This window comes from Anguilla rostrata, chromosome 6 (assembly GCF_018555375.3).
Source record: "Anguilla rostrata isolate EN2019 chromosome 6, ASM1855537v3, whole genome shotgun sequence".
Classification (NCBI taxonomy): Eukaryota; Metazoa; Chordata; class Actinopteri; order Anguilliformes; family Anguillidae; genus Anguilla; species Anguilla rostrata.
The window spans coordinates 22,837,205-22,852,982 of record NC_057938.1 but is presented as its reverse complement, the minus strand read 5'-3'; the positions used below and the strand labels follow the sequence as shown (position 1 = coordinate 22,852,982).

The following is a 15,778-nucleotide window of genomic DNA, read 5'->3' as shown; positions in this document are numbered from 1 at the left end:
AAACCAAGCTCTGCCCATCGCCCAGGTAGCACCGTCCCTACCATCACGCATAGTGGTCGCAGAATCATGTCACGGGGTTGCTTTTCACCAAGAGGGACTGGGAAGCTTCCATCAAGGACAAGATGGACAGAACCAAATACAGGCAAAACCTTCAGGGGAACCTGTTTTCAGTCCCCCCAGAGATCTGCGTTTAGGGTGAAAATGTTCTAAGTTTACTTTTTTTCCAAAATAAAAGTAAGGGGCAAGAATTATACTCCAGGGTATAATTAGGTTTCTAAACCAAAATTTAGTCTGGGGTATAATTATGCTTCTAATCCAGACTTGGTGGAAGGCCATCATTTTAATACAGACTTATTTTTTTCTTCCAAGCAAGAAATGCAAGATAACCAAAATGCATAATTTAAAGAGGACATAATTAGTGAATTAAAGTCTAGCTAATGATAAACTGTTTGAAATTTGTGAGAAACGTAAGTTCCAGCTACTGTATGACCACATTTCCTTTCACAGTTTTTTTCACTCCTTCCTGCGATGTAATTTAAAAATGAAAAATGATCAATAAAGGACTAAACAGGTGTGGCTTGATGCCTAATCCTTTTATCCAGGCACACCCAAAGCTGCTATCCAGCTGCAAGAACACACAGAAATGCATGTACTATCCTCCCAAACACACACTGTCAAGATGCTGCTTCTTTTTACACTGCAGTCTACAAGTCGAGCTTGCACAGACATGAGTAGAAGTAATCTGCTTCATGTGCAGCTCGAGCAAGCACTGTGGATGCTCTATTGACCAGCAGTAGTCCCTGTTGAGCGATGAGACAGTGTAATAAAACCCCAAACCCCTCCCTCCCTTCCTTGGCAATGCTACAGCCAATCATGCTGCACCTTGCGACAATCCAAATTCAGCATCAGACCACTGGGCCAATCCACACACTGGAATAATGCTTTTAAAGGGCGAGCCACCCGACAGCCCTGGAGCTGGCTTCTTAAAGAAAAACAAAAATCTAAGCAGAAATAAACCTGTGTGAGCCCATTTCACAACGAAATGTGCAGATGATTACAAATGCTAGAGGAAAAAATGATTAAGCCAAACCATATCATTTTTGTATCTTGCGTCTGCACCTCAGGGTCTTAAATTTTGGTTTTGTTTGAGCGTATCGCATTTGCATGTCAGGGCCTTGTTTCACGAAAGCAATTTTTGAGGATTTTCACTTGCAGAATCAATTTTTCCTTGCAAATATGGACTTTCCTCTGATGATGGAAACAGAAAAAATCTTATCTGATCAAACCCACCCTTTAGATAACTATGGAGATAAATCTTAGGTCAGTTATTAACAGGAGCATGGCCTTTTACCAGCCTAGCTTCAAGACTAGACTGGTAAAAAGTAGTACACTAATGTGTACCCTTTAAGTGTAGGCTCCTTAAGTACATCACGTTTATTTTTCAAGTGTATATTTTCGTATATTTGAAGTATTTAAAAAACTAATTCTGCCAATTTTAAGTATACTTGCTATATACTAGAATATGTATATAATTTATTATAACATCTATATTTTAAATAATTTAAAACCATTTACTTCTGGAAAGTAAAGCGAAAATACACTTTAAGTAGCCGACACTCTGGGATTTTTGTGCATAGAAAAGGTTACCGATAGTAAAAATATGAGTTGTATGTGATACAGACAGTTACAGACTAGGCTATTAGATGCTGGGAAAATGCTCCAGAAAGAGCAGCAGAAATCTATTGCATCTCGCAGATCTAAGCTCGCACATTGCAACTATCCCCCAGAAACAAGCCCCTGGGCCACAAGTTTTTGTTTTGCATTTTCCGTCTGGGCTCAAAATACAGACATTAGACTCCTCTTCACATTTTTACAGTCCTGAAACAGTATCTCAATTAAATGTTTGGCTAATTGAAGGCTATTAATGTCTCTCCACCCTACATTATTTATAAGCACACAAATGGCCACACAGACAGACATGCACAGGAGACAAGAGCAGGCCAGATAAGCCGATCTCTGCTCTACACTGGCGCTCCTCATTGCAACAGTCTGCCTGAAGAAGGGCGGGAGTCTGATGGGCTGTGATTATTTTGGTGTTTTGCTTTTATTTTCATCCTCTTACCCTCTCTATCTCCTGAAGCTGAAGTTTATCCAATGGTTACATCATGTCTGGTTTCCCCTGGCAACCAGACAGTCTTAGACATGACTATCTGAACTAAATACTCAGTACAGACCATATGGTTGACGTCTTACAAGTGCCAATCAGACTATTCTTGTACATACCGTATGTTTGTATGTTTGCATGTTTGTGTGCATTTACTGTATGAGTGTACATTCCAGTTTGCGTATGTGTGTGTGCGTGCATACAGTATATGTGCTTGTGTGTGCATGCTTATGTGTGTGTGTGTCTGTGCTTATGTGTACATGTGTATGTGTGTGCGTGTGCATTTGCATGTCTGTGTGTGTGTCTGTGCTCATGTGTGTATGTATGTGTCTGTGCTCGTGTGTGTGTATATGCATGTGTGTATGTGTGTTTATGTGCGTGAGTGTGTGTGTGTGTGTATATGTGTGTGCGTGTGTGTATGTGCGTGAGTGTGTGTGTGCCTGTGCTTATGTGTGCGTGCATATGCATACGTGTGTGCGTGTGTGTGCATGTGTGAAACAGAAAGGTAGATACTGATTCTTACCTGTGTCTGATAGAGTCCTCCAGGATCCCTCGGTCCGATGCCTACAAAGGGCCGGCTGGCAGGGGGTGTCCCGGGGGCTGAGTACGCTGGGAGGCAAACAGAGAGTGTCCCATAAAAACCCCACTCGCCACAAACACTCCTCACATCTAGAACCACACATAAACTCACCACAGCCTAAGCCCACCATACCTCAGCTCAACACTACTGGTACTAAACCCAACACAGTCTGAATTTACCACACCTAACCTCACCATAATCTATACCCACCACAACCTGAATTTACCACATCTAAACTCACCACAAATCTGAATCCACCACTACCTGAATTTACCACAGTAAAAACTGACCACAATCTAAACCATGAATTTACCACAGCTAAACTCACCACAATCTAAGTTCACCACAATTTAGAATAACCACAATTGAAACTGACCTCATCACACTCTAAACCCAACCCAGTCTGAACTCACCAAAGTCATGACATAGTCATCTAATCTCGTACGTTCCTGTCATTCCATTTCTCCCGGGATTCCCCACAGAGGTGGTGCTGTGGTGAGTCCTCTGAGCTAACTGAATCTGTACATATCTCTGGGAGCATGCTGCGCTTTCTTCCTCGTTTGCTAATTTCATTAGCAGGATTAACAAAGAGGGGGAGATGGAAACGGCTGCTTGCATTTCAGACTGGAGCTAAATCTCCACCTCTCCTGGAAAGAACATCGTTCTCCATACATGTTTTAACTGTGCAAATGAAAAGGCAGGAGTTAAATGCTGGGGGCCAAAGCTTCATGCGTAAACGCTAGTCATGAGAAATGAGGCACACGACATGATGGCGTCTCCCCATTAAATCTCCCCTTCGTCACCCCTCTCTTTCTCATTACCCACTCTCTACTGGTCTCAATCATCATCCTGCATAGCAAAGTACAACATGAGAACACATACCCACCCACAGACTGACACCACTACACACACCCACACAAAACAGCTACACACACACACACTATAAACACAATATCTACACAGCTATAAACACAAACACAGCTGCACACATACCCATGCACACTTGCTTGCTGAAAAAACACACACACTTCCACACAGCTACACACACCCACACATGTCAACACAAGTTGCTTGAAGTCACGCACACCTGCACACACCCAATACACACATCCAAACAGACATAATTCCTTTAACCATATATGCACAACGGCAGTTTGGCACAGTGATTTCCATGTGACTTCCATGTAAGAACAAAGTGATGGTTCACAACCAGAGCACATACGTTTTGAGCCAACCATGATACCATGACTTCGGCCAGTCATAGCTTCTCACCAATTCACACTCTGGTCATGTCATGAACTGACAAAACATCAATTCAACTTGTGACAAACATTAACAACCAACCAGGCTCATCAATTTCATCCTATGTAAATAATAACAAAATTGAACACATATATAAGCAGTCAGCAGTATTGAATTACTGAGAACTTGTTGAAAAATTCCATGTGATTGCGATGCCCATGATTTGACCATGATCTCCTGTATATCTCCCGTATATTCTGAAACCCGTTTCTTAGACCCTTCATATACCTCCCAATGGTGAAGTTTGGGAATGTGATGCGTTTGAGGGCCTTTGTACGACATCTGGGCCATGATTGGGGGGGCTCACTTACTGGGTGATGTAGGAGAGTTGGCCCCTCCTTCTGAGGTGGTGGTGGTGGATTTGGAGTCAGGCGCCAGCGTCAAGCGGGGCAAGCTGGGGTGTGGCGGGGGCACCAGCATCTGGGAGGAGATGTAGTGGCTGGGTACCTTCACCTGACCGCTGCCATTCAGCTGAAAACCAAGAGAGAGGACCTTCACCTGACTGCTGCCGACCTTCACCTGACCGCTGTCCACCTTCACCTGACTGCTCCCATTCAGCTGAAAACCAAGAGAGAGGACCTTCACCTGACCGCTGCCGACCTTCACCTAACCGCTGTGCACCTTCACCTGACCGCTGCCGACCTTCACCTGACTGCTGCTGACCTTCACCTGACCGCTGCTGACCTTCATCTGACCACTGCTAAACCCTGACATGACCGCTGCCGATCTTCACCTGACTGCTGCTAACCTTCACCTGACCGCTGCCGACCTTCACCTGGCCACTGCCATTCAGCTGAAAATCAAGAGAGAGGACCTTCACCTGACCACTGCCGAACTCTGACATGACCGCTGCCGACCTTCATTTGACCGCTGGCGAACCATTACATAACTGTAGGCGAACCCTGACATGACCACTGCTGACCTTCACCTGACCACTGCCGATCTTCACCTGACAGCTGCCGATCTTCACCTGACCGCTGCCGAACTTAATCTGACAGCTAGACGAACCCTGACATGACCACTGCTGACCTTCACCTGACCGCTGCCGATCTTTACCTGACAGCTGCCGATCTTCAGCTGATCGCTGCCGAACTTAATCTGACAGCTCGCCGAACCCTGACATGACTGCTGCCGACCTTCATCTGACTGCTGCCGATCCATTACGTGACCACTGCTCAACCCTGACCTGACCGCTTCACCTGGCTGCTGCCAAACTCTAACCTGCCCATTGCTGACCATCATCTGTCTGCTGCCGAACCATCACCCGCTGCCGAACGCTGACCTGGCGTGAAATAGAGCTCAACCCGAGATTGCACGGCGGCTGGCTTTCCCGACAACACACTAACAAAGGCACCTTGGCTTTTCAATTCATTTAAAAGGCACACTTTTGTACTTCCATATTTCTTCGAGACAGGCTGAAAATTTCATATCCAGTTCTTTATCTCTTCTGTGCGCCTTGAAAACAACTGTGAGGTAGCAACAAAATATAATTTGTTCTGCTGACTGATACAAACAAATAAATCAGCGAGCTCCGGCCCTGAGCATCCTGCTGGGCTGGCTGTCTGCCGGCTCACTGTGGTGGGAGATTGGGGGAAGCGCTGTGGGAGAACTGAGGCAGCGTCTGATGGATGTCCTTCCCCCATGCTCCGACTGTCGAGGGCAGGCCAGGGAAACCTCCGTTGGACTAATATAACACGGCCAAAGTGCCAGACCAAGTGAGGAGTCATTAATGTCACAGTTCCCTTCATGTGGACAAGCCAGCGAGCCGGCGCGTAGTTCCAGACAGAAAAGTTTAGGCATTTGTCCGAGTGTTGTCGTCGCGAGAGTTTGGGCGTTCGTCCGAGTGTTGTCATTTCGGGCTGATGACGGGGGCAGCTCTAGACCCATTCCTCACTGACAGCTAGAAAAACCTGCCCATTACTGCCGAGAAAAATGAAAACAAACTTTCAGAGCCTCAAAGGAATGGTGCGGGTTCACGCCAGCAATGCTCTGTGTTTTTAACGAAATGATGGAGAGGAATGGTGCAATGTACTGTGTAAATCTTTGGTGTTTTGCAGACTCAAGGATGTTCTGAAAGTCCTAATAGGGCCAGAGACGATCTTCAGGTGCTGCCTTAATGTCTGCAAGAAGCTCTGCAGAGCTTGTTCCTGTGTTTGAGACGGCGCTTGCGTGGTTGGTTTCAGGACCAGCCTGGGACTTCGGTCCTAACACTCTGAATGCAGCAAAGTATTTTCTCCCTGCTCTCCAATAAGCCTCAGCATCGCAGTTTCCAAAGTAACAAGGAAGGAAGGAACACAGCTGCATCTAACACAGCTGTATCATAGTAATGGACCTATCAATGATGTTCAGATTTCTTCAGCTGTTGATGTTTCTGTGGAAGAAATTAGATGCAGTGCAGTACACACAATGCTTGTTTCCTGCACGTAGACTTTGCCAGTGATCTTGGCTCTTAAGAGATTCCCCAGCTCATGCTTGGAAGAGGATTGCTAGCGCAGGACTGCTCTTTCTATTCATGCTCATCCACACACACACACACACACACACACAGGCGCATGCTCTCTCGCACACTCGCACGCACACACTCAAACACACTATGCAGACATACAGCTCTCAGACGCAAGCACCGACGCTCATTTGCGAACATGTACCCCCGCACAGAGGCACACATGCGAAGCCTTGCCGAACAGGTCACAGCAACCAGTCATTGCCAGGTGGGTTCACACTGGCAATGACCATGATAAAGCGTACCTTCTTTCCATGACACCAAAGCAATACTGCATTGCATTTCCCCTAGTAGAGTATCTGGCCACTCACAAATGTGCAGTGCCAATTTGAGAAAGCCACATTTGTCCATGTTTCCGATCTCATTGTTGCTCATCTACAACAATGTTTTCTAGTGAGGCCAGCCCACTAGCTCTAAAAAGAGAATCAGCTCATGTCTTCATTTCTAATCACAGTGCGAACATTTGTTGTTGTTTCATCTACTTACTGTGGTTGAGAGCATCAGAAAACTCATTGATTTTCTCCCCTAGTTGTCATTAATCACTAATTATCACATATATCACCACAACATCATATCCTCCTAAGACCTGGCAATTCATTTTTGTCCCCTGTAGGGGACATGAGTCTTAATCTCAAGAACCATATATTATATCATGATGAAACATATACTACAAGGGACTTTCAATAAAAACAAAATAAATCATATTTTAGAAAATGTATTCACAGAAACATGTCTTGTTTTGTCATCCAAGACACTTGTATTTAAAATATAAAATTTTAAAACAAACTTTTTTCTGCCCGGTATCAGGAGGATATAAAATCGAAAATGGAAGGCAGTATTCATTTCCCCATAAGTTTCCAATCACTCGTCATTGCGTTGCGAAGGTTAAGGCAGCAATAAACACAAAAGACACCTCTGCTGTTGGGTCACATAATTATGGTTGGCTCAAATTGTGCTCTGTTTGTGGGACAATCACACAAAAGCCAGGAGGAGGAGGATTCAGGAGCAGCTCCTTATCTAGCATGGCCTCCTGGCTCAGAAGCACTGGTGACAAGTCAGCCAGGGTTTAACGGTGCAGTACTACGGCCTACAGCCAGGGGGAGCTGGTGCTCATACTCACCGGGCCGGGCTGCTGGCTGGAGGGGTCGCAGGCCAGGGAGACCAGGTCCTTCAGCGGGTCCTGGGAGCTGAGGTGCGGAGGGTAGCGGATGGCGGTGTGGGGAAAGTAGGAGGCGGCCGACTGGGGCAGGATGGAGGTGGTGGGGAAGTGCAAAGACGAAGAAGGGTGTGGAGTCCTGGAGATGCCTGCATTGGATGGGAGGGAGAGTCACCATTACACACTGATACTCTGCAGTCTGACCATACAAAACATTGTACAACTTGCACGCATTGAAACCATCATATAGAAAAAGTGGACTGTAGGTAACTACAGGGAATTCTGTCATAAGCAGTATGACCTCATTTTAACAGAAAGGGTAGGCTGCATTCTTCATGGTATGCTTAAGTGTAGTTAAGACGTGCGCTCTCTGATCATCCGTGAAATGCATTATTTAAAATCTACTACTTCGCGTTTGCTTGCAAAAATGACCGTTGCTAAGCCATGCTATTTACTGCAATATGTCTCTATTGATGTCCTAATTTAGCTGACACATGCTAATGCACAACCTTTTTAATCCACTCATTTTAATGGCTGCTTTACTGAGCGTGCAGAAGCTCCCTCGCGCTCGTACATTATTCTTCATTCTCTTCACAATCATCAGTTAAAAATGTACTGTGGCTGCCTTTTACGCATGGCCCTGTAAAAGCTAGAACACACTCACAGAGGAGGAACTCCTCATTTCTTGGATTGAGCTGTTCATTGATCATAAAGGAGAATGTGACAAGAAACAGAAGAAGTATCTCTTGAACCCTGAACAGAAAAGCTTGCATTTAAAAGTGGGTGAAATACACAGTGAAGAGTGTGTAGCATACTGTGGGTACTGAACACTTCATCACTTGCATCGACAGTGAAATGCCTGTGTATTGGACAGTGCGAGTACTGAAGAGTGTGAATATACAGTGAACATGATGTACATCATACAGCATGTGTACTGAACAGTGTACATATCCAGTTAGCGGTTTGCATATTATACAGTGTCTATTGGATGTACAGTGGGGTCCAAAAGTCTGAGACCACATTGAGAATCTATAATATTTTCACGTAAACCTGGAAATAATCAGAAAGTTTGAGGATTCAGAAACATTAAAATGAAGAAGAAATATTTAAGATTATGCACTATTTCTAGGTCAGCAATCAAATTTAAGCAAATTTATACACATACTATTATACTGCTATTTATACAAATACATTGTACAAAAGGTCAGATTTCCTTGAGTTGTATCCCTTCCATTGAAGCATGCGTTCAGATGACAGGTGGATTTGATCTACTCATCAGAGGCTCGTTCAAGTAACTCAACTTGCAGCCAGTGTTCACCTGTTATAAATATGGCTGTGCCTCAAGTTTCCAGCAAATCATTGCTTACTAAGTAGCATTGTGATAGTGGGAAACATGAAAGTGTCAGAAGTCAAATTGTTATTCTAAGCAAAGAGGGGCTTTCTCAGCGTCAAATCATGGCTAGACTAAAGGTTTCTAAGAGGGCAGTGCATGGAACTCTAAAACGCTTTGCAGAAACTGGATCAGTTGTATCCAAAAAACGATCAGGAAGACCAAAAATGACCACACCATCAGAAGATCAATACATCAAGCTTAGTTCCCTGAGAGATAGAAAAGCAACTTCATCACAGATACAAAATTTGCTAAATAAAGAACGCAAGACTCCAATCAGCAAAAGTACTGTCAAAAGAAGGCTGTCTTGTAGTGGTCTCAGAGGACGAGTAGCAGTTTCTAAACCACTTCTCAGGAGGGGAAACAGGGCCAAATGCTTGGGGCGGGCTAAGAAATACCAGCATTTCACAGTGGATGACTGGAAAAAAGTCCTATTTACTGATGAATCCAAGTTTGAGATTTATGGCAGTAACAGAAGGGTGTATGTAAGGAGACGAACAGGAGAGAGAATGATACCGCAGTGTATCAAACTCACAGTGAAACATGGTGGTGGGAATATTCAAGTCTGGGGTGTTTTGCCTACTCTGGAGTTGGACACCTGCACCGAATTGACTACACCTGACCAAGGAGAAGTACCACTCCATTCTATACCCTCTGGTTTGCATCTTTGTGGAGAAGGATTCATACTGCAGCAGGATAATGACCCCAAACACACCTCAAAGCTTTGCAAGACCTACTTGAAGACCAAAGAAGTCCAAGGAGTCCTGACTGTCATGGACTTTCCTCCACAGACACCTGACCTCAACCCCATTGAACATTTATGGGGGCACTTGAAGACTGAGAAAGCCACGCATTCTGTGACATCACAAGAAGCTCTTTGGAACATTGTCAAATCATGCTGGGATAAACATGGGTCATCAGGTTATTCACAAACGTGTGGAGTCCATGCTAGCTCGAGTGCATGCTGTCATTAAAGCAAAAGGGGGACATGCCAAATACGAAGATATTCTGAAGTTCATGTACATTTTTCAAAAATTCAACTTTTCAGTCAAATTGTTAAGCTGATATTATCATTTGTAATGAAAGAATTAGTATTACATTCAAAACAAATGCAAAATAGAAATATCTTGAATAGTGGTCTCAGACTTTTGGACCCCACTGTATATGCCACAGTATATGTATATGTCACAGTAACAGTACAGTATGTGTGTCAATCATTGTGTGTACTTAACAGTGTCAATGTACTGAGAACAGTTTGCGTATTGTATAGTGTGTGTACCGAACATATATAGTAAATAGTAATGTCAGAGTAAACTATCACCACTACAAAGAGAGTACGTAAAGATTTTATCTTTGAGAGATAGGAAAAAAATCAAACTCGACAGATCTGAAGAAATCCACAGGTGTTTCAGTCAATCTTCCCACTGTGGAAAGACAACTCAATGCTATGTGTCTGAAAGGATGTGTAGCTGTAAAAAAGCCACTACTGAGAAATGGAAACAAACAAAAGAGAAGCAAATTTACACTAGTGCACCGAAACAGGACAAAGGTTTTATGGACTGATGAGTCTAAATGTGATCTTTTTGGAAGTAAGAGAAGGCAGTATGTATGCCATCCTACAGCAAAATAATGACCCCAAGCACACTGCTAAGAAGATCAAGTCAATGGTGTTCTCAGAACAGTGGACTGACCACACCAGAGTCCAGACCTCAACATCATTGAATGTGTTTTACTTGGATCAAGAGAAGCAGAAAATACAACTTCTAAGACTGAACTTTGGAGGTGTTCACAAGAAGCATGGAAAAATATCCCAGCAGATCCCTTCAAAAAACTCAAGTCTCCCAGAAAAGGAAGCTGTAATAAAGTATGGGCACACTAATTCTGAAAGATTTCATATTTTACATAGTTTTGTGTTGTAAAAGTTTTGTGTGAAATATATATGTTTGCTGCACTATTTTCTAACACGGAAAAATAAATAACTTGCACTTAATGGTTGTTTTCACTGAAAAGCAAATAAGGGTGAAGGGTAAAGCATGGTCTCTTTCTCTCTCTCTCGCGCTCTCTCTCTCTCTCTATATATATATATATATATATATATATATGTAGTGAGAGAGACAGTTGTATATGTACAATGTGTGTATACAATGACAGAGTCTAGATAGATAATATACACAGATGAGAGGGCTCACCGCTGTGGACTGCGATGACCGGCCGGTGGTGCTGTGTGAAACTGAGGCGGGGTGAGCTGTCCTGGGGGGAGGGGCTGTCCATCTCGGTCTTCTTCACTGTGGGAGAGATCCCTGGGCAGAGAGGGGGCGTGGGGGGACAGGGGCGTTACCCACACAGAACCACCGCTGCACCACTTCAAACCTACAGTACATTCATAAACCTCAGTTGCTTTTATGGCAATCATAAACATTGTGCTGCTTTTACGACTCTTGGTATACTGCATAGCTAGCTCCTCTGTGTATGAATATTTACTTCTTCAGATCTCTCTGTTTGCAGAATAAAACATTCAAGTGGGTACATTGTAAAAAATTACACCTAAATTGCATAATTGAAATGAGAAAAACAAATATAAATATGTTAATAAAATGTTTGTCTTTTTATATAATTTTCTACTGTAACATTAATATTTTTTATCAATATCAATATCTTTTAATCAACTATATCAATAAATTACAACGTATAATTATTTTTGAAATTGTACATTTACATGTGTTCAAGAAAATCAAATCATGGATATAAGAGATCCATTTATGCTGGTGAATGGAACTGCAGTATAGATATGTGGCCACTAGGGGGGCTAGGAAAGACAATGTCAGCATTTCAGCAGCAGAGGAACAGCAGAACAGGAAGTGCAGATGAGGTGCTGTCAGGACAAGTGTGAAATACTTGCACTCTTTTTTAGTGCCTAACATTATGAGAACTAATGAACAGAGTATCCGTCATCGACCATGATAGCAAAATTCAGACACATACAGGCATGCAGACGGTCAGATGTCCTCATTATCCACAAGCTGTTCTTATTGCAGGCAGGACTTTGAGTATCACTGTGTTTAACTGCACTAAAGATAACATTTCTTTACTTATATGAAGACAGTGCTGTCGAGAGTAACAGAGCCACACAGAGGCCCCTCTCCTACAGAGGTGCTGCAGGCTAGCTAACAGCCCCGACTGCTTTCCTATCTACCGTAATACAAGCCCTATGACACACACACACCCATTCACTTTGCTTGGGGACAGTCGCTCTGACCCCTCAGCTTCGTCCAGCTCCCTCGGTGGGACTGAAAAGCAGCAGGGCCTGACAGAGAGTGCCTGCTGCTCCCACAGCCAGCGGCACAGTGCTGAAGTAACGTGCAGCTGTCACAACACTGCCCTCTGCATCCCAGCATGCTGTCACAGGCTAGAACACTGGCAGCTCCTCCCCCCTCCAAGCTACCCCCCCCTCACTTGCTCCCTCCCCTGGTCCCAGCAATCAGCTGATGAGCTCGTTACAGAGGAGCTCGTTAAGGCCGTCTGGAGTCTCGGACCAGGCTGAATCCTCTGACCTCTCCTGTTCTGGGGTTAGCACGTGAAAAGGGCCACAAGTTGGGGGAGCCTCCTCTGCCCCTTCTGCGGACACACGCGCATTCACCTCCCTCACCCCGACCTGCTGCAGCCACCCCAAACGTGGCGAGCACGTTTCCCCTCCACCCCGCTAACCAACCCACGGGTAAATCGCATGCCCCTGTGGTAAATTACAGGAAAATCACACCCATATGACTCATCAGTCAGGTCACAATAAGCCCTTTCACGCTATCCTTGCTGTCCTCTGACCGAGTGCATATCCAGTCAAATGCAACAACTGCACCCTCCGGAATTCACAGGAAACCCATCCAGAAAACAACACTTCCTACAATAAAATGCTGAACTGTACGCTATTACAATGCGCGATAGTTTCCAGCTAAACATTTCCAGTTAAAATACGATGGATAAATGCATGCTTCCTCAAAGAACAACTTAGGAACAACCAGGGTAGCTGAAAGGCTATCTGAAATACAACAGCTCAAGATGCAAAAAAGTAATCATAAACTTTTATTTTCAATATTGCAGTAAACAAAAGGAAAGGTAAAAAGAGGTTAAAAGCATTTAAATAATGAAGAACCTGATCCTTATAACAGTAAGAATATTGCCTTTATTCAAAACAGTTGCCTTGTAGACAGCTTCACCAGAGCAGAGGTTACAAACAAATGTAAAAGAACATCTAATATCCTGGATATTTTAGGGGATACTGAAATAAGAGAACTAAAAATTTTTTTACAAAAACATTAAACAAATAATTCATCAGGCCCTGATGATCCTGATGCATCAATGAGTGCTCAAAGATAGTTTATAAACCACTTACAAGCATTAGGCTTCACCAGTTTAAATGTTTCATGGTTTCAACGCAACCGATTGATGAGACTCTCAATTGATGATGCTGTATATGACTAAGAAATGAACACTTAGAAAATAGTAAATAATAGAACGTGTGCACGTAAGCTATTTACACTGTTCTTTTAAATTCTTTTAAGTTCATGTTCACACGTGTTAATGGTCAAGGAATGCGCATGTGAAATATATTTCTGTATATTCACTTGGTCTTCTGTTTGCATAGAGGGGAAGTAGCTGCCCTCACATTTTCAAGAATGTTTTCACTGCATTTTCATTTGAATACATGTGTATTCGATCACCAGTACGTGCATTCACACCTGCTTTTAGCATCGCGGTTAAGCCAAAAATGGAAGAAAAGCAGGAATGAAATGTTCAGAGAGCAGAAAAATGGCAACGCTTCAACACGCTGTTAATTGTGATTACAGCTCAAGGCGAAAAGAACTCCACAGAGTCGTGCTGTAAATCTTCCTTCAGGGACGCATAGAGAGCTGGCTTTTTTGCAGACTTTCACAAAAGCAAGGGCTCATGAATTAATTACGACTCTGCTCTCAATTTAGGGAACATAATGCCAAGCAAAACACTCACATTCTCCACAAAGGGCCTATTCTCAGCCGCAGCAGTGCGTAGCATGATTTTAGTCATAGTTACACAGTGCCCTTTGATTTATTTTTCTTTCCTTCTCACGACACTCCCACATATTTCTTGGAGTACGCTGACAGCAAGGGACAATAAAGGTGTTGCATAAGTTTTGGTAAACATGTTGCCAGTCCTATAATGTAATGTAATGTCCTTGTGTGTAAGAGTGATAAAAACATGGACTTTCATCTGGTTGCTGTTTTATTTATATTTATAAAAAACTGATTGATTGCTGGATCTAGAAAAGTGAACTATATCTTATAGTATATTACTAAAAAAGGATGTACGTATGTCATCATTATCACCACCACCAGCACCATCATAACCATCATCATCATGTGAATGGTGTGGTAAGTGCCATAGTGTCAAGCACAGGTGTAAATGCTGCTATGATGTCAAGCACAGGTATGAATAGTGCTATGGTGTTAAGCACAGTTGTGAATGGTGCTATGGTGTTCAGCAAAGGTGTGAATGGTGATATGTTGTTAAGCACAGGTATGAATGGGGCTATGGTGTTAAGCACAGGTGTAAAAAGTTTAACAGTGTTAAGCACCACTCGCCACCCATAGGCACGTGTGACATGTGCAGGTCTGAAAGGAGCTCACCTCCTTCCATGTCCTCCTGCCAGTTTCGGGAACTGCTGCCAGGCGAACTGGGCGAGGGGTAGTACTCGCCCCCTGGGCTGGTGTCCACGTCCTCTTCCATCGATCCCGACTTGTGCCTCTTGCTCCTGTGAGAGAGAGAGGAGGAGGAGGTGAAGGGAGGAGAAAGAGTAAACATGTATGTATGTGAGAGAGTGGACATGTGTGTGTCTGTGGGCATTGTGCGTGCGTAGTATCAAAGTGTATATGCATGTGTGTGTGTTTGTGCATTCATGTGCATGTGTGTGTGGGCGTATCTGTGCGTTTACAGCATGTGAGACGTTGCGGCGGTATGGGACTCACCCGCTAGAGGAGGTGCTGGGCAGGGTTCTCCTCATTCCTGCCCCTGGGGGGTTGAGTTCGTAGGCCAGGTGTCCCTGTAACTCCCCCAGAGAGAAGTTAGGCCCTGTGCCTGTCACCACTGGAGCTGTAAAGAGATAATATGGGGCAAATGAAAACACACATGATCCTCAAACAATACACAGGTGAATAACCTGGTGTTGGAACCAGGTGTTAGGGTCAGACGAGACAGAAATTTAGCTTTTAAATTACATACACTAGCATGGGTTTTAGTACTAGAAGAAGGATGCTTGTGTTGAAAAGCATGTCATACCTGTGGTGAAATATGCTGGTGGCTCTTTAATTAAGGTCAATGTCAGTGGAGTCACGAACTCCAGCAAGTGCCAAGATGTTTTGGCCAAAAAATTGGTATCCCCCAAGAACCTCAAAGATTGCTGTGATTCCAAGCATAACTCAAAATCGAGAAATTGTTAAGTGACCACAAAATTACTGTTTTGCAATGGTCATCTCAGTCTCCAGACTCGAACGTGATTGAAAACGTGTGGTTTGAATTGAACAGAGCTGTCTACAAGCCCAAACCAAAGGGTCTGAAGTTTATTTTTGCAAGATTCTGTAAGGAGGAATGCTAAAATCCCCCCAATCTGTTCACCAGTCACAGAGAACACTGTAAAAATCACTCAGTAGAGTTAT

The 15,778-nt window shown here is 43.7% G+C and overlaps 1 protein-coding gene across 4 annotated transcripts in view; it reads right to left on the bottom strand.

Moving 5' to 3' along the window:
• LOC135256849 (nuclear factor 1 C-type-like) overlaps window positions 1–15,778 on the bottom strand; it is a 92,733-nt gene that overhangs the window by 12,389 nt on the left and 64,566 nt on the right. For 3 of the 4 annotated variants that reach the window (XM_064339052.1, XM_064339051.1, XM_064339049.1), the window contains exons 5-10: window positions 15,092–15,215; window positions 14,753–14,877; window positions 11,285–11,395; window positions 7,670–7,854; window positions 4,358–4,517; window positions 2,688–2,773 (exon numbers count right to left, since the gene is read on the bottom strand). In XM_064339052.1, the coding sequence (XP_064195122.1) occupies window positions 2,688–2,773; window positions 4,358–4,517; window positions 7,670–7,854; window positions 11,285–11,395; window positions 14,753–14,877; window positions 15,092–15,215 (791 nt within the window). The remainder of the gene's footprint in view (window positions 1–2,687; window positions 2,774–4,357; window positions 4,518–7,669; window positions 7,855–11,284; window positions 11,396–14,752; window positions 14,878–15,091; window positions 15,216–15,778) is intronic. The other variant, XM_064339053.1, reaches the window with a different exon arrangement.